This window comes from Rhagoletis zephyria, unplaced genomic scaffold, assembly GCF_001687245.7.
Source record: "Rhagoletis zephyria isolate East Lansing unplaced genomic scaffold, Rhagoletis_zephyria_1.1 Rzeph_scaffold_04077, whole genome shotgun sequence".
Taxonomy (NCBI): domain Eukaryota; kingdom Metazoa; phylum Arthropoda; class Insecta; order Diptera; family Tephritidae; genus Rhagoletis; species Rhagoletis zephyria.
In genome coordinates, this window is record NW_016161160.1 from 12505 (window position 1) to 36067 (window position 23563).

At 34.9% G+C, this 23563-nt stretch overlaps 1 protein-coding gene across 1 annotated transcript in view; it reads left to right on the plus strand.

Annotated features, from left to right (window-relative positions):
• Positions 1–1728: 1728 nt before the first annotated feature.
• Positions 1729–23563, plus strand: part of al (aristaless related homeobox) — a 26533-nt gene continuing 4698 nt past the window's right edge. Inside the window, exons 1-2 of the mRNA XM_017625504.1 lie at positions 1729–2184; positions 12801–12846. Of these exons, the coding sequence (XP_017480993.1) occupies positions 1904–2184; positions 12801–12846 (327 nt within the window). The 5' untranslated portion in view covers positions 1729–1903. The remainder of the gene's footprint in view (positions 2185–12800; positions 12847–23563) is intronic.

Genomic DNA, 23563 nt, shown 5'->3' on the forward strand with positions numbered 1-23563 from the left:
GAGCGAATTACCTCATTTGTTGCTGATTCGGATCCAATTACCATGCGAATCACGAACAAATGGCTGCCGTCTCTAATTTTAGTAGGAAGTTGATCGAAACCCCATCAATTTTGTAGCGAAGAGAAAAAAACCAAACCACAGTGACAGAGAACTATTAAATCGAATTAAGAATGTGTCCGTGGGAATGGGGTAATTCGCGGTCGCAATTGGGGAAGCGAACAAAGTAATGCACGGTGCAGTGGAAACGTCGACGTCTTTGCTTTACACGAGCTTTGCGAACTTCGTTCATAATTCTAGTTAAATCTAGTTAAATGACGAATCAAAAAAAGTTTGTTCACAGTTTTAAATATTAATGGAGTATGAAAATGTTCCGAATCGCTAGAGTACAGGACCAAATACATACTTATGTATCTGTTTTACCCGATTTTAAAAACTTAAAAAAAAAACTGCTTCTAAATTCTTTTAACCAAATAATAATCTTTCGGACATATGACTTTCTATACATCTCTAAACAAATGCATAGCATACCTGTAATAAAGAAGCAATGAAAAATGTTTAACCTCAAAGGAACGTGCAGTCAAAGTGTACTCACTTCCAATTAGCCCACCGTGCAAGTCCCCAGACGCAGCAGCAATTGCGTTAATTTAATATATTCTATAGTCGGTCGACTACCAAATCGGCAATGGTCTATCTTGCCACCTTCACCGCCTTCACCTGAAGCACAACGACAAAAACTCAGCTGGCTTTTTCCACCTACCAGCCATTTTAGCTGGAATTTCATTTGTCGCTTTTGGTATTTTCCGCACGCATCTTTAATTTTCCCTTAAAATAGCAATGGGTGAAATGTCCTTATTTGGCTACAGTCAAGACAAAAAAAAAAAAACCGAACAAAGGACAAGTGCAATTGATCACTCGACGAGGCAGTCAAAGCAAATGCAAGTGTGTACTTGCGAGCAAAAATACAAAGTCAAAGCAATAAAACTTAAAAACAAAAAACAAAAAAATAGACAGCAGCTGCGCATGCGCAAGCCTTGCGTTTCACTTTCGCTTGTAGCTACGCAAACGTTTTTAGCTTGGTGCAGCTGTATGAATGATTTTATTGATGCACGTATGTATGTACATATGTATGTGTGAAGGTCGGATACGCATGTTGTGGTATTAGTGTACTTACATATGTATGCAATTGGCAAGCGTGACCAATGCCGTGAATTTGCTTGTAAAGTGAAGTGCGTCGACCAAGTGCCTCGCTACAAATTAGTTGATGCCTCTTCACTTGTCATGAATTAGTGAACTAATTAAGTTGTTGGCCAATGGCCAATGGCCGAAACCGGGTAAAACAGCAGAAACAACAGCAGAAATAGCTTAGGTTCTAAGAGCGCGCGGCTAACATACATATGTATATGTATGTATGTAAGCGCGTGCATAGCTGCGCGCCTGCGCACTTAAGCATCAATAAGGCGAATGGATTTTCAATTAAGTTGTAGCTATGTTATGTCCACACGTTTCCGCTGAAATCCAACTTATTTATGGTGATGAGCTCCATTTCGCATTCAATCTGAGCAGCGCAATCTCAGTCAAGCGGATGCTCGGCATAAATGCACGTCTACGAGAAATTCAGTCAGGCTCAAAATTGTTTCCCCGTAATCAAGAACAAATGTAAAAAAGCAACTTAGTGATTATGTAACTCATTATCTAAAATAATTGTTTTCAATTTCTCTTTGCAGACTTTGAATAAAACAGCGACAGCGGCAGGATATGAAAACAAGCAAAAAAAATTAAAATTCCTTCGGCTGTAATCTAAGAAACTTTTAAACGCAGCTTGTTAGAAGACAAACTTAATTTCCATTGCACTCACGACCCGCACTACCCCACTAACGGTCTCACCATTGCGCCCATCTGGATTATGGGCATATCCGAGGAAGTCAAGCTGGACGACCTACCGCAAGAAGCCAAATTAGCACATCAGGATGCCATGCCTGATCGTTCTTCGGCCTCCTGCATTGTAACTACCGGTGCTAGTGGCGGCACGAATAGTCCCATTTCGGATGCGAATAGCGATGGTGAACTAGATGATTATGCACCGAAACGTAAGCAGCGTCGCTATCGCACCACATTTACCAGCTTTCAATTGGAGGAGTTGGAGAAGGCGTTTTCACGTACGCACTACCCGGATGTTTTTACGAGGTGAGTTGGATGAATATTTTGTGTTTTTATTAAATTTTCGAAACGAAGATCGTATTATACTTGAAGCGGCTTAGTCCAGATATCGGGAGTGATGACACTGATGCTAATGTTAAAATAGCAGGTCACAATTGTGAGAAATTGAAAATTTCAAATTCAAAATTTTTTTTGAATCTATGTGCTATTTTGAATTTGATAATCTTTGAAATAGAATTTTATACTTATTTTTACAAAATCTCTTTTTCATCAAAAATCAAATATTGTCACAAATTTCAGTGATTTTTACTACTTGCACTGAGTCAGCGTTAAATTTAGCACAGCCAATTTAGAAACCAATTGAAAAAGTTGGTAGTTGAACCAATTTGGAGCGCATTAAATTAATTAATTTATATTTGCTTAATGGAATTGCGATAATTTGAAACCAGTTCGCAGTGATTGCTTAATTGCTTAAATATATGTATGTATTGACAGCAGCTATTAGCGAAGCATAAAAAGAAAAGTACAACACAATTAAGGAACTGAACTGATTATACCCAATTGATTATTAGCGAGTTACTAGTTTATAATGGAAATGTGAAAAATATTATAAATTACGTATTAAACGGTGTAGCAGCGAAAATGACCGAGTCCCATTACAAACAGTATTGGCCCATACAATAGCACCCCCACTTCAAAGTGATATATATTTTTAGGAATTTTCGATTAAAATACAGTTCATTCTCTAACAAAACCTATATAAACCCAAGTTTAAAACTTTGTGGAAAACTAAAAAAAAAAATTCAACAAATTTTCACTAAAATTTCAAACTTTTTTCTCAGAAGTGTTGGAATTTTTTGGAGTATACAGTTTTATAGCCTATTAAATTTTAGTCCAACAATGTGCCAGTTTCAAGTGGCTAAAAATTACCGTTGATTTTTTAGAATTTTTTTCGCCGAAGGTGTTGCGGGTTTCTTCCATATAAAAATAAATTACGTTTATTCGTTATATGGAAGTAAATGCGACAAAAATATTGTATATTTATAAAAGCGTTTTCGGCCCAAAATTTTACATAAAAAGACTCAAAATTGGATTTTATCCATAATATTGAAAAAAATTACTTCTTTTGTCTTGTATACTTAGTAATTTATAAATAATTTCCACCAATTAATAAAAACTAAAAAAATAAAATTTTACAACTTTATTTAATTAAGTTTTTTTTTTTTTTAAATTGCAATTATCTTCGGAGGTTTTAGTCTAACATAATTTGGTATTTTGACATTTTTTGTAAAGAATTAAATTTGCAATCACAAAAACATCACCAAAGCGAGTACTGATCGGTAAAATGTCCAGTGATAATTAATTGGCAAAAAAATTAAAGAGAGTAACGAAAGATTGATACACTCTCGAATAGAATCCAAGAAAACAACTCAAGCACAAAATTTTTAAATTTTAGGAATATGCAACATATGAATATTTTATTCATCACTACATTACCTTGTCGAGTTAGTTCATTAGGTATAAAAATGTTTTAAAATGCCTTAATGGATTAATGAAAGTAGAACTTGTCTCTAATGTAGAACGATTAAGTCAAAATTCGTTAGTACTTTACGCATTCCCCATTTCTTTGAATAACAAATGTTCCAAAAATGTAAAAATGCAATAAATTTTGATTTCATGTTAATTGAACAAAAAAACCTGTGAAATCAAAAATTTTTAAATTGTGTACCAAAATGTATGTAAACATAATTAAGTGAATTGAAATACATAAAAATGTCACTTCTGCGTTGGTTGTTGTATTTTTTTTTCATTCAATACTACATTTGTTTTGACCCAGATCACAATTACAAGTGCCCAACCCGTGTTATCACATTAAAATGACATAAAAATTTTAACAACAATCCACTGCCACAATCACAACAGATAACAGATGCACAAAAGATAAAAACAACAACACTTATTGGAAAAGGAAACCGATTACGGCCGGCAGCAGTTACCTTAAGCAGTCAAATCTTCGCACCAATAAGATAATCTGTACGCGATCAGTATCGTTGATAACTAGCTGGCAGTTGATTTTATTTCACAGATACATACATATCTACAAAGCACAAAAAAGAAGCAATAAAAAAAACAAAAAAAAAAACAAGCTTCAAATTAAAAGAGTTTATAAATATTTCAATTTCATGCCTTCCTACACACACACTTCATTAAGAAAACCGCGCTGAGTCAAACGATCGAAAAAGTGGTGTTCTCTAAATTAAGTATAAAAACGATTTAACACAAAATAAAAAAAAACAACAAAAAACAAAACAAGATGCCCAAAAAACGGTGGATGAATACAGAGGGGAAGCGAAAGAGCACCCAATGTATACGACAATGTATTTTTAATTAATAAAATCGACTATAAAATTAAACACAAGCAAACAAGAAAGGTTAGCAGCGACTAACGGTTGCGAGAAGGGGAAAGGGCAGCAGACAGTAGGTGTTGCATTGGCAATGAAGTGAACGAGTAACAAACAAAAACTGAAATCCAATTTTCGGCTATTTATGCATTTTTATGTTAATCATTTGTAGTATTTCTCGTTAGCTTGCAGTAAAAAAAAAAAAAGTGAAAAAGCAAATAAATATAATCCGGCAATCAAGCGAACAACGATGACAAAAAACATCTTTTTTTTTTGTATTACTGTTTAACAACTAAATCATTAATGCTGACAATTACGCAGACGGCTGACGGCTGGAGTGTGTAGGTGTATCTGTGAAGAAGATCTTCTAAATCAGGCGAAATTTATGGAATGATGCACAAATTTATATAAAAAAAACAGCATTATCCAGTTACCTAATAGCCACACATTAAAACTTTTAATCAAATATATATAGTTAAGTTTGAAAACTAATGCTGTTTTGATGGCAATAACCCAGAGAACACAAAAAGTTGTATACTTACTTGCGCAACACTGAAGAGCGAATACTCTACCATTTTGCTCTATAAAAGGGTATATAAAACTCTATTATACCAAAAGGACCCGAGAAGACGGGCCTTTGTAGTACCAAATAATGCTCTATAATAACACAGGCCGACAGCATCTCAGACGCAGAAACCGGACTATATATTTTCGAAGGATTTTGATTTGAGATATCCTAACCTAAAAGTGTAAAAAACACCGTTTTTGCCCATATTTGAGGTTATGTAGCCTTGCAGATGTTTTCTTTCACCAAAATAATAGGCTGGCATCTTTAAGTACAAGTCTTCTTCTTTCAAATGGCTTTTTGTTTGCTCAAAAATTTTTTTTTTCGCTGAGATATCGCATTTTGAAATTCTCATGTTTCTAAACTTTCCTACACCTGAAAATCGATATAGTCGATTCATTTTTTGGTTACATCTTATGCCCAGAGTTAGACAACATAATTTAGTCCTGCATCTCCACCTATTTTCCACCACGTAGTCCACGTGGCCTTAGGGATTGCGAATACCTCGGCTTGGAATACCGAGACACATTCACCAAGTGAAAAGTGATACTTATCGCCATTATCTTCGATAAAGATACCAGCACTCAGTCGCAGCGAACTGTAAATTTTCAGAATATTTTCGGTAAAGATAATGGTGCCGTACCATCCTGGGGCATTGAAAAACACTGGTGTCTCGATCTCTCGACATTCTTTTTCATATCGGACACCAAATTTGGTGTCACTCTTTCGATTGGCTTCAAATTTTTTTGCATGGGTTTTATACATTAAATAAGCTAACAGGTGTTCGAGGAATTTTTTTATAATTTTTTTTCTTCAGAGATATGATCTGTCAAAGTTTGAATTTTTTCGTGTTTCTGACTATTCATGTACTTCTTCAAATCGTTATATCTCGGGTTCTGCTCATCGTAGAGACTTCATCTTAACGCCGTTCTAAAGCTAAAGAAACGGGCATAACATTTCTATATATAAGATGGTCAAGATTGTCCCAAAGCTAACTTAGCTATTAACAGTTGAACTTTTTGAAGATTATTTGCATAATGAAGACCAGTAAATTGGGGATTTCAAATAATACCATCGTATTGCTTGTTTAATTCTCTATAAAAACATGTTTAAAAAAAATTGGGGTTTTTAATAAAATTAAAATATTTTTTTTATGACGAGATGACGAGATGGTTTTTGTTCTGTGAGAATCAAAAATTTTTTCGATAGAATACACATTTATATACAATATTTGTATGGCAGTCGTTTGGTGCATTTGTACAGATTTGGACATTTTTATATTGGGCTATTGGTAAAAAATGTATTCAAAAAAGTTGGTACAATACAGCGATGTTCTATTGAAAAATTTCAACAAATTAATTAGGAAACGATTTGCATCAAACTTTGGCAAATACCCAATCGTGTGACACTGCCTTTAAACTTGTATTTATATGGATGTTGTTAAAGAATGAACTATAAGAAGCTAACCAAAATTAAATAACAGCAAAAATAATATTTTAATACTTGTGTGAAAATTTTGTGCGGCTATAATTTTTTCGAGTACTGTACATAAGTTGACTATGCTCACTCGGCCGTGCTATCATAGTAGCATAATGCCACTAAGCGATTTTTAAAGTTTTCAGGCAATAGCCTCATGCGATTATATTTTTGGTTATTTGTGTGAAATATTTTATTTTTATCAATATTTTTCTATTAATCAAAATATGTTGAAATAGAAGTGAAAAAAAATTTCCGAGTTGAATAGTATCGAAAAATCGTGGTGCTCACATTTCCTGCCTCTGCTGTCGAAGGGAATTGAATTTGTAACCTACATACACCTAATTTCCGGAGAAGTGAGACTCGAGAAAAACAGAAGGAGTATCTACCCTGATATCCGTAAAGGAATCATCAGATCTATTGAGCTGACCCAGCTTTGTGATTTCGTCCTTTTTTAAGAACTTTTACCAATTAAGCATCTTAACCCGTATTTCCTCAAGTAGCACACTGGTGTAAATATGTGAACTTCGCTACAATTAATCAGATTTATACCAAGATTCGTAAATTTTGCACCAAGTTATATGCCAGTGTGCTACTTGAGTCACCAGAACTTCTTTTTGAGCACCCAGCGTTTTTCCTTTTAATAACTCCAACATCTGGTATTGCTTTAAAAGCACTTCAAGGATGACATTCGATCCGCCTAACCTCTTTCAAATGCTTAAATTAAAACTGGCTTTAACTCGCCGACCATTTACTATCTGAAAAATCAGTCAAAATTAGCATCCATCGCTCAAAGTAGTTTGTTTAGAAATCAAATTTTATGTATTTTTGGGTATGGCTCCCAAAGCGTTTGGTTGCGAATCGCCTGCTTATTGCATAAAAGTGTTTTTGAAATGCCCAACCTAGTCAAGTCATTAACTCTAATTAAAAGCACTTCATTTCATCCGAAAGTCAAAACTGATTACTGCGAATGAAACACGGCAACTTTTCCAAAGCTTCCCAAAACTTGTTCATGCTTTTTTTGTAAAAAAAAAACACACCGCCACTTAGGTGTCCATTATAACAAATAATTACCACAAATTGCTGACCCACCCAGACACGCGTAATTGCAATGCAAATTTGTGTGGTTAACACAAAATTGCACACAAATTATTTTCAAATTTCGTAAATTTACGCGGCGAAAACAGCAGCCGCCGCCGCATGCGCAGTGATTAATTTGCTGACCCAGTGACAAATTGCGTGCAATCAATATTAAATTGTTCAGCGACATGGAAGAGTGCCTAAAAAAAAAAGCACACAGAAGAATGAGTAGAAGGTGAAAATTTGGGAAAAGAAGGAGTGTAAATGGAATGCACGCGGAAGTGAAATTGCGAAATCGCCGGGAGCAACAATAAAAGTAGGCGGTTTGCTGCGCCAGAAGGTGGCTTGCGCACTCCTGTCGCCAGCCTTTTGAAAAGTCCCCTAAGCAAATTGATTTCTTGACTGCCATACACAGGCAAAAACGATCAATTGTGGCAAAGTGTGAGGTGGCAACTTTGGCTGCCAGAGTGTGACGGTCAAAATATTTATTAACGTCGCTAGCAAACACCTGCTAATGATCGTGACGAGCGAAAACTTCAAGTCAAGCAATGCACCTAACATATACGTACGGGTGCGTGCGTGTTTGCATAAGTGCATCCCAGCCACTTGCGAGCGTTGCAAAGCAGCTGCTTCCCACCTCACCGGAATCGCCTTTTCAATGCTGCCGCGTCATCTGTGCGTACGCCAACGCCAACGCCAACACCAACGCCGCCGCCATCAAATTATTGCATCCATCAACCGCCGTCAAAGCTGTCGATCCGCATCGCACTTGCACTGGCATTCGCACTCACCCACCGACACGTTGTTGCCTGCCACGCAACCGGATCTGACGAAATTATAATCAATTAATGTTCGCGCGAGCGCATTAAATTACACACCTTATGCCCATTCGCTAGCCATAGCTATGTGGCTATAACGGCGGCTATGACCGGCGGCGGCAACACAGCAGCGCTCAACGTAATGCCGTGTAAAAGCCACACACACACACAACAATTGAACGACGACGACACCCGAACAACCAAACAGCCGCGGCGGACCAAAGCAGTGCAACAACGAAAGCATCCATTATCCTTTGGTTACGCGGCTGGCTGTGGCGATTTCGAAGCGCTGAAACAACAGTTAATGCGTCAATTTGCCGGTTGTACGCTGGAAAAAAAGTCACAATGCAACTAAAGTTACCGCCGTTTTGCCGTATCCAACGCACGCCGCGGCACCGTCGCCACGCCAGTCAACGCAATTTTGAAATTTAATTAAAATAAATTCAATTACAGAAAACATGGAAATCCATTAAGCAAATTATCGTCATTACCAATACGATAGTTGTTGTTGTTGTAGTTGTTGTTGTTGTTGTTGTTGTTGCTGTTATGGTTTTCTTCATCATATTACAACGCTACGCGCTGCGCTCGCAAAAACTGGCTTCTGGCCCCAAGCGACCCAAGATCGCCTTTTAATAGCATCGTTTATTGTATACTTACACACATAACTATGTACTTACTTGTGCTTGCATACCTACATACATATATACGTACATGCATTTTCATCTGTTGGCATCGCTATTTGCTTTGCGGAGCGCAGCTACATTGGTGTGCCATGCAACATTGTTTTGCGTTGCTGTAAATTGTTGCCAAATGTATGGTGTTTATATAACAAATTAAATTAAATTGATTTTTAACATTTTTCGTTTCTCAAATTACGTTTTTCACTTACGACTACGTTTATGATTCGCGATAGCCAAGTAGTGCGTTATTTGGGTTCGTTGCTTAAGTCTTTTGTTGTCTGGCAAGTAGACGTGCGATATTGCTCTGCTTTTTGTTAGATTATACTACATATCAATATAACAAACGTGCTCCATTCAATTTAATATTAAAAGGAAAACTAGACAAATAATAAAAAATGGAAGATCCAAAGCTTTCCTCTTACTTATTTCAAATGATATTTTTAACATTATTAATAAGGTGCCGTGTTGCGCCGCGACCTCTTCGTAGTCTATTGTATGTACTATTTTTGTCTTTATGTATGTGAAGCATTTCAATACAGCGAGCACTTTCGCAGTAGTTGTTGTTTCAAATTTTAGGAGCTTCTTATATATGTATCTCCTTTGATGAACAAATAAGAGAGATCCTCTCTAGATATTAAACTACCCATTGAACGTTTTAACCAAATTATAGTTACTGTTAGCCCTTCTCGTGGGCTAAACAAATAACTTTCCTGACTACTGAATACTGAGGTATCGGTACGGTGACCATATTTACGGCTGCCGAAGTCGGTGAAAAAATCAAGACAATTCTGGCTAAGATAGTAAAAGTGTTTTGTAAGACAAATAAAAGACAGATGGCAAGTTGGAAAGACTTTTGTTATTCTAGCTGAAAAATCTGCGAAAAAGCTCTCTCATTCACCACTCGAGGTGAAAAGCTGTTTTGAGAGAAAGCACTTGTTAATCACGGTGAACGCTCGCAGTGGCCAAGTAAGCAGAGCACAGGCATGCCGCTGGAAAGATCCGAGTTCGAGGCTCGGGCGTCGGATTTTTTTTTATTTTTTCCCTCTTTAATTAATTAAGAAGAAAAAAATTTTTTGTATTATCATTTAATTTTTAAAAATATTTTTTAAATTAGTTTTGCTCTATCCAACTTCAAAAAAAGGATATATATATTTTTTTATGTGTTACCGCATAACTTTGACCCACTTCTACCGATTTCGATTCTTCTTTTTTATCGGAAAGGTAGTCTCTCATGAAGAAATTAAGGGTACTCCTAAATGTGTATATGAAAATTGAAGTCAGTGTTTTTTTTTTTAACATGGGTGTCAGTCGAAAGAGGTTTAAAATCATGTTTAATGTTTTTTTGACAAGAAAACGGCCTGCAATGAACTTTATTACAGTAACTGAAAAATGCAATTTACATTTGATTCAAAAGTTTCTCGCTTGCTGTTTTTGGTTAAAAAAAGGAAAATAGTCAAAAACACATACAAAAAAAAACCATTACGGCAACCTCAGTAGTGTTTGTTTTCTACAAAAAGACCTTTTTTAGCTCACACATCAATACATAGTATGTAACCGACTCGGCAACCAACACTAAATATCCAAATATCTTGATTACCAGGCTGCTGGCTGGTTGCTTTAACGTTTGCCTTGTGTGCAGTCAGCATTACTTTTGTTGTTGATCAAGGTAATTTCTCATTTAGTCAAACCTTTTGAATGAACTTAAAAGTAACTTTTTTTTCTAGCTCTTTAAGAACTTTCCCACCCACTATAAATGTTGCAAGAATTTTCTATTCACAATTAGTTTTTTTTATATACAATTTTAGTTGAAAATTAAATTTTCAAAGTAATTAAAAAAAAGGTTCAATTTATACCAGTTTTAACACAATGAAAAGAGTCACAAACAGTCTGATATTTCAAAAGTAACAAACTAAAAATAAAATATAAAACGAATTTATCTATATTGAGACACCCTTTAAAAATTTGTTAATTAAATCTTTGATATACACTCTATTACATATATTTTTTGCAGATTTTTAAAAGCCAGCAAACCTGTTTGTTTAGCAACTTTCTCAATTGTTCATAAACAAACGTATGGGAAATTGGACTTAAAAAAAAAAAAAATTGTTGTACATCTTTTGAAATAAAATTATTGTTGTTTCTTTTTGCGTTTACAAATACTTTAGGACCTCCTCTGCAACATATCCGAAAATCGAGTAGTTTTTGACCAATTGAAATAGTGTGGAATGCCTCGTAACCATAAGTTAAGTAGAGCTGTATTGATTGAACGTAGAAGAGTTCGTCCTTTTGAAGTTTATACTTTACCTCCCCTTAATAGGTGGATGTCCATTGATTTAAGTCGACATCATCAAATTCGACTATCAACTGCAGCATAATAGATATCAATAGTCAAATCGCCACAGTTGCACTTGAATTTCGAAAATATTCCTGCCTACTGGAGACATCTCCGTAATTTTGCTATTTCAATAATGAAAATAAAAACTAATCGGGTTTCCGATGGGAAAACCTTGCAAACCATGCAATCCGTACAACCTGCAATGGTTTTGCAAGACTTCTAGAATATCTGAGATATGCCTAGTATATCGGGGGCTTATATCTGTGTACAGTTTTCACAAAAGCTACTTGCTAATGTGAGACGTCATCTGAGACTTAACTGTCATCATTGATTGCAATTTTAACTTTGAAATTCAATAGTCAGTTCTTCTGAAAAGCGACCTACAGGGCCAGCATTGACATCATCGATGATAGTTAAGCCTAAACTGCAGATAGATCGTGATGAAGATAAACCTTCGATATACAAATTGTAACATTTGTGCAGCGCCACCATTTTACCACACATGCAATCATTGTCGATCTAATCAGCTAATCAGCGGCTTGTGTAAACAAATTTTTATAATTTGTAAAGCTTTGCAATAACCAAAAGTGCAAAGTGCAAAAGCAGAGCTGTGACATCGTGTGCCATATGCGCCCGGAGTAGTTTTAGTTTTTATTTACATTTTATTACTTTGTGTGCTAATTGAACTATTTGTGGGTTATATACATATGTATGTACATATAGTTTGTTTTTTTTTTTTGCTTATCCAGCGCTCTCACAAGTTTCTAGCCGACTTTGAAGTTTCGCTGTTTTTTTTTATTCCCGCGGCGCAAGTGTTAGCTGGCAATACTTCAATTGCATTTGCCACTCGCAACTTGCCACTGCCATATTACCATTTCCTGCTGAACTTGTGCGCTCTCATTTTGCTTTATGGTTGTCAATTAGTAGCTTGTTTTTTCATCATTTTTTTTTGTAATTTTTTTCTTGCATTTGTTGTAAATGTAGTCGTTCGAGTTTTAATTAAATTTCTATTGTTTAATTGGTCTCAACAGTCCATTATTCAATTAACCATATAAATTGTATGATAATCAATAATTAAATGATTGCATAGATATTTGCATTTGTTTTGTTTTTTTTCTTTCCTTTCTCACATTTGTGTTGACTTTTTTCTGCAATTACTAGAATCAATACTTGTATACACATTTTCTGTAACACAAAAAAAAAAACTTGTTTTATACCAGTTCAATAAATACTCGTATGTACCATAAATAAATATTAAATACTTTTTTTTTTTGTATTTATTTGCAGGGAGGAACTAGCCATGAAAATTGGTCTAACTGAGGCGCGAATACAGGTAAGAAATTTATTAAGAAACACATGTGTGTATCGAATGTTCTCAGATTTATACATTTTCTTTTTATTTCACGAGTAATTTATAATTTTTTGCCCGAGTATTTAAAGAATAAATGGAAAAAAGAGTTAAAATTCATATCGGATCGAAATATATAGTTTAACTGCATTTTCCCTGCAGAATAGCGAATTTTAAAACTTAATCGACAATTTGCCTCCGAAATGATTTTAATATGCCAGTTGTTTAGTTAACGCTGACGCCTTTGCGCCTATTAGATAAAGCGGAGGCATTTTTTTTTTGGTATCGGCTCAATCCGACAAATGATCGTAGCGCCAAGAAAATAAGGTCTATTCAAATCTTCTCTTTTGATCCAAATGATAAAGCATAGTCTTGGTCCTCGTTTCCTGCCAATTGCCGGCGGTTGGTAACACCAAGTGAAGACAAATCCTGTGCATACCTTACCGTTCCTCTGATGTGTTAGGGTGGTCCACTCTGCAACCACATCTGGTTTAAGGCTATGGTCGCTATGCAGAGTGAACTTGGAGTTTAGAGCTTCTTTTACGTAATTTTACTAAATTTTCTGTTAAGGAATGTTTTTTATCTATATAAGTACTTCACTCCAGTATAATATTTTCCACAGACTCACCATTCAAAAAAAAAAGTGCTCTCAATTCAAGCTCTCAAGAAGGACCCTTAATTTTGCTCTAATAAACCGAGCTAACTTATTTTGCACTTAAATTCAGAGAGACCAACTTTTCTTGTGTTTTATTTTATGACTAATTTCTTTCATTTTACACATCTTCATACGCCCAAACTAAATGCAATAACATTTTTCTCCCAGCGAAGCAGGGGCGGATTTTTCCTAAGGCCCAAAAATACACTAATGGTAACAAGCCACGCACGACCTTAATTAAATACGCTTAAACTCAATACAGGGACACTTTACCCTTAAAAGCTATATGGCTTTCAAAACACTCAGGTCTGGGGAACTTAATAATAAATTTGATTTGGCTACTAACCTGACGAAATTAAGCACATCCGAATTTGAAGAAAAAGCCAATGTATTGCAAATGGTTTTTTCTACAGACTTAGAAGCCAAATTTTCAGAAGTACATATATGAATCCACCTTCGTGTCCAGTGCAGTTTATCAGATGTGGATCCGTTGTAACATTTACCCAAACTGGACATCGCTCTTCGTATGTGCGTGTATTTACTTGGGTATTCCGAAAGAAGTAAAGTCGGAAATTTATTGCTCTCATCCCCTAGGATTGTTCTATATCGAAAAAAAAATATTATTATTCCGAAATCAAAAAAAAAATATTTAGAGGTCGCCTAAAGATTTCAATGTATTTTATTTGGGGGAGAAAAAACAATTTTTCGTAGAAATGGTATATAATTCTTGAAAATCAATATTTTTTGATTAGAAAACTCTCTTCTCTCACGGAGATTTTCGTGTATCATAATGGGCTTCTGCTTACTTAACTACCTACATAACCGTTTGCTTAAGATCTGTAAGATTAAGCTTGTATGCTGTTTAATAGCTTTAAATTTACTTAGACCCAAAAAAAACAATTTGCTGCTAACAAGATTCTTATTCACCGCGCTTGGTTTATTTAAATATACGTATATATGTACATATGCCATTTATGTACAAATGTATGTTCACGTATATGCAAAAATTTAATGGATTAAAAGATTGTAATAAGCAAATGTGAAAATCATTACATTTATCACACTTCAGAGCATGTTTTGCAATTTGTTTGTATACACGAAACCGCGCCAGTAAAATAAGGCAACTACCAGCGGTTATAGCAATCAAATTACTGCAACAACAAAAAGAATTTCAAGCAGCAGCAACAGCTATAGGTATAAATAAAATACAAAAATGCAAATTAAAATGTTCATCTGGTTTCAATTACAGTAATTGACATGCAGATAATGATGATGTGGGCAATGATAATGGCGAGCGGGAGCGGGAGAGAGAGAGCTGTGCCGCTGGCGGCAACTGAATGTAGTAAACTTGGTGGCCCAGTGTTGATAGTTTGATTTGAATGCATTCAATGCAAATTGCAAATTGCTAAATAATAGAGCATGTCAAATTCAATTAGATGTGTGTTTTTGTTGTTGTTGTAATTTTTTAAATTCGTTTCTTACTTTTTTTGGATTTGCATGCCTGCAACATGACTAGTGCAATTAATTATCTGCAGTTTGTAGCGTTAAATGAAAAAAAATGATTTTGAAGCAAAAAAGTAGCCGGTATGCAAGCAGATTTTGTTCTTTTGTTTAGTAGAGCTTGCACTTAATTCACAAAAAGAAAAAATTTTAATTAATTTTTGCAAATTAAGTTGTGGCTTGCGACTGCAAAAGCTATTAGCTTTGCAAAATCTAGAAAATTGGTTTTTCATTTTAGTTATTTCACTAATAAGTATGCTATTTTTTTTTTGTGGAGATTAAGCCCCGATCGCCGCAAAGCAAAACCAACCCTTCAACAAACAAAAGACTTAAGACACAAACTTGATATTGAAACCTATAGCAGCTTAGCTAAATTCTATTACTCACAAATACAATTTAATGCTGCCAGTCATAATCACCACCATTAGTGGCAACTCAATCAGTCTGCACATGCAATGCTGCAGCAACAACTAGAAGATGCTTACATACATACATATGTATGTATGCAGTTATGTATGTACATACATATGCATGCTTATACTTAGTTGTGTGGCGAAGCCTCCTTCAACTTGATATTCGCGGCTATTCGTGCTGCAACGTAATTCGTTGCGTTAATAAACTTACTACCGCAATAATGACAGCTGCAAACAAAAGCAACAAACGAGCAAATAAGACATACATAAATAATAAGAAGACAATAACATTGATAATTACATTCAACAAACGGCTTGATTTAAACATTTTTTTTTTAAGGAAATATGCACCTAAGGATGTCGATGTTTTCGGCTGCGGTGAAAGAGTGAAAAAAAATTTTAAGTACTTAATTTTAGCATTAAATTTCTGAATATCTTTTTGTACTTTCCTTACCTTCTCAAGAGACGCTGCTACAGAAGTATATTATAAAAAGTTCTTGAAATTATTATTAAAGATCAAAGAGTGAAAGTGTAAGAGATAGAGCTTTTTAGCTCTATCGGTCCATCATATTTTCTGCTAAGTTTTTGGCCAATCTTACCCTCCAATTGGTGGCGTGTGTTTTATTTATTTTTTTTTTTTTTCAAGTAATTCAGTCCCCAAATGATCCTAAAATAGGCCTGAACTTCTTCTTCATTGGCTTGTAGGCGCCTAAGCGATATTGGCGAGTTGGACAAAGCACGCCAGTCGTTTCTCCTCCGTGCCAACTGCCACCAATTGGAAATACCAAGTGAAGTCAAGTCCTTCTCCACTTCGCCTTTCCATCGAAGAGGAGGCATTGGTTTCTTCATCTGTCATCCTACGTCGAAAACCTCTTTTTTCTGAAACCTTATTGGCATCGTAATACTGAAGTACCAAAACAATGTAATATGATCACTGCTGTCTTCTAAGTAAAGTTTAGTTCCATTTGCTAGTTTCCCTAAGTCTGAGGACAATTTGTTCCAGTTGCCAGTGAAACATCGTACTAAGCCCGTTCAGAGCTGCGCTCTTTTACCGCTTCCAATATGCCGGAGCCTGCAACCAAATATTTTCTTGTTATTCTCTCTATGGTGTATTGCATTAGGGTGGATCACCAAAAACAAAAAAAAAACTTGCGGGTTTTCCACCGAAATTATAAAATTTATTATACTTGAATACCTGCCAAAAATATTTGAGAAAAATACTAAACTAAACCGATTTAAAAATATTTCAAAATAATTTTATTACTTTAATTGCGTTGATACATTTTTGTGCAAACTTTTTAAGCTTAAACTCTTCTATCGTCTGATGTAATTTTTTAGCAAAAATGTTTTTATTTATAAAAAACTCGATTTCTTGAGGTATTTTCAAATAGGTTCAGCTCACGTAAATCTCAATATTTTGCTGAAAAATTTTCGGCTGAATTCTTAAACTATCCTAAATTTTATAGTTTTGTTGGTAAAAACAATAACAATTTTTTTTTTTTGTATGAGGGTGATGAACCCTAATGTGCATATAATCTAAACATTCAGGTAAGAAAAGAAAGTTTATGTATACTTAAGGGGTATGAAATCGCAGCTTCCATGTCGTTGCTGGTATAGTTTTTTTTATTTTTTTTCTTCAAGTCGGTTTCATTACCTACATACTTCATTTTTTCGACACACATCACCTACAGATAATTTTGATATGCCGCACATGCAAACATACATCTGCACGATGCATTTCATTGTTAATGCCGTAGCTCTGCCTTCAGTTGGCAGTTTTATTTTTGCCTGCAACTAATCGTAAATTAACGCTAATTAGTTAAGCCGCTGGATAATTGCAAATTAACCGCATCAACATAATACCAAGCAGCATGTGCAAACATATGTATATACATAAATACGTACATATGTACATACATACGTAAATATATGCTCATGCTCACAATTGTTTGTAGATATGTTTGTGCGCTGCATACAAGCATGCCATGTGCCATTGCTATACATTCATACATACATACATACATATGCATGGGTATAAACATGCATCGGTATTTTTGAATTACTTTATGCCGCCCCTGTCAGCCTCCCCCCTCCACTCACCGTCGTCGCATAATCACCTTAGCCAAGTGCATTAATTGATTCTGTGAAAAGTAATCACATCAACACATCAGAGCGAGTGTAAACAGTACACTTGTAATTGCATGGCCTGACATGCATACATTTTCGCTTTATACATACAGACATACATACATACATACAGCAGATACTGACTACAGGTATGAGACTTGACCATGACTTTGTTGCACAAGCGCATTAATGTTATTATATGAGTTGGTGTACATAGATTTTAATTTATTATTCTAAAATGATTTTTTTTTTGTTTCGTTGATAAAGTAGAGCGTTTAATTTTCTTATTAATCTAGTTTAAATATAAAACTATTCAAGGTTGGGTCTTCCTCTAGTCTGACGTTGAAACCGAGTAAGCGAATTTGGGGAAGTAGTTGCTTTAAAAATGCTATTAACAATGAACAAGCTGAAAGGAAAATATTTACTATAATACTAATTGAGCGACATGAAATCGGAGATTGCGGCGAAGTTCACTAGAAATTTATTATGCTGTGCTTCAATCATAGCTATGTAGCGTCAAAGCACGTCTTCCAATTATGAAAACTAGCAAAGCCAGTTACTGTTGAAATTCGACGATTTTATCTAGGTTTTTAAACTTAGCAGGTATTTTAACTTATAAGGTACCAAATTGCTTACCGCAAAATCTCTTAGGTGACCATATATTTTTTTATATCTTTGAAGGACTTGGAACTAATTCGATACTTTCAAGTTTGTCAATACATTTCGATAACTTGATATATATCGACAACTCGATGAATTTCAAAAAAAACTAATAACTCATTAAAATTCGATAACTCGACAAATTTCAATAACTTCACAAATACCGATAACTAACGAAAAATATCGACAGCTGCGCATTTCTAGGACTATAAATAACGATAGCGCAAAAATTTATATATCTCGATCTAAATCAATACACCGATAATTCGATAAACTTTGGATAACTGTATAAATTTCTGTACCTCGATTAATTTTGATAGCTCCATATTTTTCGATAAATATCGCCAAATTTCCATAATACGTTACACCCTGGTAACTCGAAAAAACTCGATAAATCTATAACAAGTGATAACTCGATAAACTTATATAACCTAGAGATTTCGATAACTCGGTATACTTTAAAAATTCCAAAAACTTGGATACGGTGAAAGGGAAAATTTCGATACATAACGATAACTCGTTAAATTTCATCAACTTCATAAATAATGATAATATAAGAAATATCAAAAAAAAGATAAGATTCATTAACTTAACAAATTTAGATAATCCGTTTATTTTAATAACTCGATAACTATCGGTAAATTTCTGTTACTAAGTTTCTGTTTCTCTTTAAATTTCGACAACTCAATAAACATTGATCACTTAGAATAATTCTATACATTACGATAACTCAATAAACATGAATAACTCGATAAATTTTAAACTTCGGTGAATTTTTTATAATTAGATTTATTTAGATTTTTCAGAGATTTCAGTTACCCTATTTTTTATATATTTCTCATTGTTTTCAATTTCGTCTTCACTTTTTTATCTTTATCGGAGATATTTCAAACGCCGAATTTGACCGTAATTTTCAAAAAAAAAAAAAATTTAGATAAAAACTTTTCTCGTGTACAAAGAAATATCTTTCCAATGATACGTAGATGAACGACCACAAAATTTATGCTAGCGTATTAATATAAAGATATTCATGGGCATTTCCATGTATTCATGTCAAAAGTTACCATCCTACACACTGAAACTGGAAAAAAACCCCGTAATCTAAAACAGGGCAAATTTTTTGGAAATCTGTGACTTAAATATTATATTTCAACTTTCCGGTTTTTCAAAATATCCACTTAGAATATTTAAGATTTATCTAACTTAACATATTGTCGAGGTGCAGTACAAGTTATTCGGATGGGAAAATATTTCGAAGCTTTTCTGGACAAATTTAGTTCAACTGGCCATCATTCCATCATGAAAAATAAGTAGAATATGTAGATCAGTACCTTTTTTGATCAAATGCATAAATATACAATTTTATCTGCGATTCTACGAGTTTATTTGGTTGTACTTGATACTTTTCTGAAACCGAATAGATGATGTCTATAAATTTTCAATCTTTTATAATTGAAAGGAGACTGAAATGACAGGAATCTCTGGACGATGAGTAGTAAACTTAGGAGGTGATATGATTCAGCAAAGTGGTGATACTTGAAAAGATCTTATAAACGTATTTGATTTCCTGTAATGGAAATGGTATCTACACCACTAGTGAGGCATCGAAGAGACCACGCTCTTTGGCTAGCTCGTCAACACACGTGTGTTCCGGGCCCAATATAGGTATACGATTTTGGCAAAAGCTAGTCTTCTTATAGCCTTTCTAGAATCCGCGATTGTCATCGAATTTGTATTATATGAGAGCAGAGCCCTAATGGCCACCTGAATCGCTATGTAAATGTTAGTATCTTTGCCACTTTCTTTATTTCAAAGACCTTGGCTTGTTAGATACTGCAGTGATCTGCAGTGTACAGCTGATTCTACTCCTTCATCGATTTTCGAATCATCTATGTTTATGTCCGTTGTGTCTCGTCCACGCCCTTACAGCAACAAACTCAATTGTAGCTTCTAAATACCTTTCGAAAGTCAGGCTCTATGCGCTTTGGCAAGGATGATGCTACTTACACTGCTGTCCGCCGGTGGCGTAGCGTAAAATTGCGTGGAGCCGATTTCGGTGTTGTCTCAAGGTACCTATTATACTGATCACTGAGTGCCTTTAAACACTCTGCAGTCTTTTAAGGTCGTCTTCTGTTTCGTTTCTGTACATTATACTAATATCCCATAGTATAGTATTGGCTTAACGATATCGAATGTGAATAAGCGGGTGAAAGTCCTCAAGTCCCTATGAGTCCATTGCAAAACCGCATTTGTGGTTCCTTATATTCTTCCTTTCACCGAGAAGTGAAACCAATTTGTCGTTATGATGAAGGCCCAAAAAAACATTGAAGCTAGCTTGCAGTGACAGAACGAATGTCGATATAACCCCGCGCATGGTCATACGTACACTCTCGATTTCTTCTGCTTAGTCGGAAAATTGTGCTAAGTTTTTTCTTACCTAATTTAGGCCATTGGCATCAAATTCCAACAAAATAATTTATAAACTAAAACTACTTGGAAACTCCATACCACTTTTCGGTTAAACCCTTTAACGTTCATACTGAACCAGATAAACTTACACCGTAAACAAATAAAAGATCACACTACAAATTTGTAACCACAACGGTATTTAAAATTCCGAGAAGTGCAAATAAAAATTTGCCACCATAAATCAGCCAGTATGTAAGCCAGTTAAAATAAACTCCATTCGCCCCATTTCGAAACTCACCATTTGCACTCAGTCAGCGCCGTCATTTAGCGACGACGCAGCATACCATTGTAACACCTTTCCCCGCTTTGGCACTCCATTTTCAGTGCTCATTTCAAGGTGTCAAATGTGCTGTTTGTGAGCTGCCGTTGCGCCGCTGAAGTCAGGCATGGCTTTTTATTTAATTGACCAACGGGCTCATCTTTTTAAAACCACTTAAAACGCTAATAACGCGCCCATTTACCACAAAAACAAGCGCGCACGCACACACACACACACACACACACACACACTCATACACGCATTAAACCCAATATACAAGCATACGCTTTTGCACATCGCCAACGGCATTTGTCGCTTAATCAGCGCAAATTTACATACACGCCAGTCGTGGCGAGGCATTTACATATGTACATACATATGTATGTACATACGTGTGCACACATAACATAGTAGAGGCTGTTCGCCACGCGCATGCGCACGCTCACGCAATAAAATGTGGCAGTCGAGTGACCGCAAACAAACAAGCCCCACAATAAATGAATTAACACAACTCACATACGCAGCCATATACGCAAGTACATACACACACACACACAGAGGGAACACTCGAGATTGCACACACTCACGTCGTGCAGACGTTCGCCATTAGGCGTTGTCCGTTTGTCCGCTTACCCCCGTCGCCAAAAGCCACCAGCCACCAGTCTCTTGCCACCCTGTTGCTGGTGTAAAGGCGGTGTTTGTGTGCATGTGTGTTAGTATGTAAGTGTAGAAAGCAGGTTTCCGCCGGTTTGCAATTGGCAGTTGTCGCCGTCGGCTATTGGCGGCGCGTAATTACAACGAGAATTAATGACAAAACAAAAAACAAAATTGAATTAACAAAACGAGATGAACTAAGTGGAGAAAATAGATATAAATATGTTTGTATGTGTACTTTTGACTTACAGTGTAAGTGGGATAATGGAGGACTGATTGCTGTGGTTACTCATTGGGAATTTGATTTGGGATAAAAAATATTTTACATTGTCGGGTTCGAATTCGATTGTTTTTTTTCCTTTTTGGAATTTGAAAGAAGATATCGAGTCCTAACCGCCAAAAAAAAGCGAAATTTTTTTACAAAATTTATTTACATCTTTTTGGTGGTGTGGGGTCCATATAAAATGTGTTTTTTTTTGGTGGATTTTAATAATTTTATTTTTTATTTAAGCCTTAAAATCTATCAATATTTTAAATACTCATTAATGAAATAGTCATTTAAATAAACTATATGTCGAAAAATAGGCGTTTTTAGTAATCAATGCTATTGAAACTCAGAAAAAATGTCGAACCTTCGGTGTCTGTCAGACTAGCACATCAGTCACAGAGGGTTTCTTCTAAGTTGACAATGAAAGGGATGGGCAAACTTTCTTCGAAGTTGACAATGAAAGGCATGGGCAAACTTTCTTCTGTTTTAGAAGAGACAATTTCTAGCACATTCTTCCTCACTCACTGTCACAAAAGTAGAATTTTTTGTCGGTCCTAACCAATCATTTTAAGGGGTTTAAAGGTAACCGAAGAAAACCTATTTTTTTTTTGTCCATCACAACCCGACTAAAAGATATTCATGCAGGACTGTCCTGATCTGGAATACTTGCTAACATTAGGTAGTTCTTCTTTATGTTATTTCGTAATGAGTAAATTCTATAGGAGAAAGGATATATCGCACGTTTAATAATGTAAAGAATTATTTCAAAATTTCAATTTTGTGGTACAACGCAATCAAAACTTGATCAATTCATACAGTTGGTATATAAAAGACAGATAAAAAGATATATATCTTCGCCATTGTTGCGAAATTTAGTTATATATTTATTAGATTAAACACATTTTCTTTATCAAGCTTATAAACTATATGATGAGAACTCAAAAAACGTGAATTTTTGAATTAAATTTCAACATATATTATTAAACGTGCCTTTTTTATTCAAAAGTCTATCATACGGTGACCATTCGTACCGATTTTGGCGGGACAGTACCGATTTTGAGAAAATTGTCCAGTTGATTATTTTTTTTAATTTTTAGATTTTTTTTTAAATCCCGATTTTCAATGGTTTCTTTAATAATTTGACAAGAGTTTCCTGTACTCTGGTCACAAAACAATTTTTCGTACTAATGTAGAAGCACTTTCATACATATAGGGGAGCCATAAACATAGCCAGCATCCTTATTTTCTATGATTTATAGTTATGTTTTATTCTGTCAAACTGGTACTTGCGCTTTTTTGCAGTCATAATTCTTGTCAACAACTTTTATTTTTTGTTTTTTTAATTATTTGCTATTTTTTTTAATGAAACGATTCTAACTTGAATTTTATGAAATTATAAAAAATAATACTAATTCCCTGAAAAATATGAAAAATATAATCTGTAGATACAGTGGCGAAAATATAAATAGTGAAGAAACATTTAAACAATCATTGGCTATTCCCCTTTCGATTATTTAATATTTATTATTTTCTTATGAAAGTGTAGCTCGTTATATATATAACAAAAACCATGTAAATCAAGGTTTGTGCTTTTTAATTAGATTTCTTAGAAACATTGAGTAAGCATTCTGTTAGCCCGTTAAATTTAAGTAAAACGAAGTGCAATTTTTAAGATGTTTTTTTATGGAAGGTGAAGC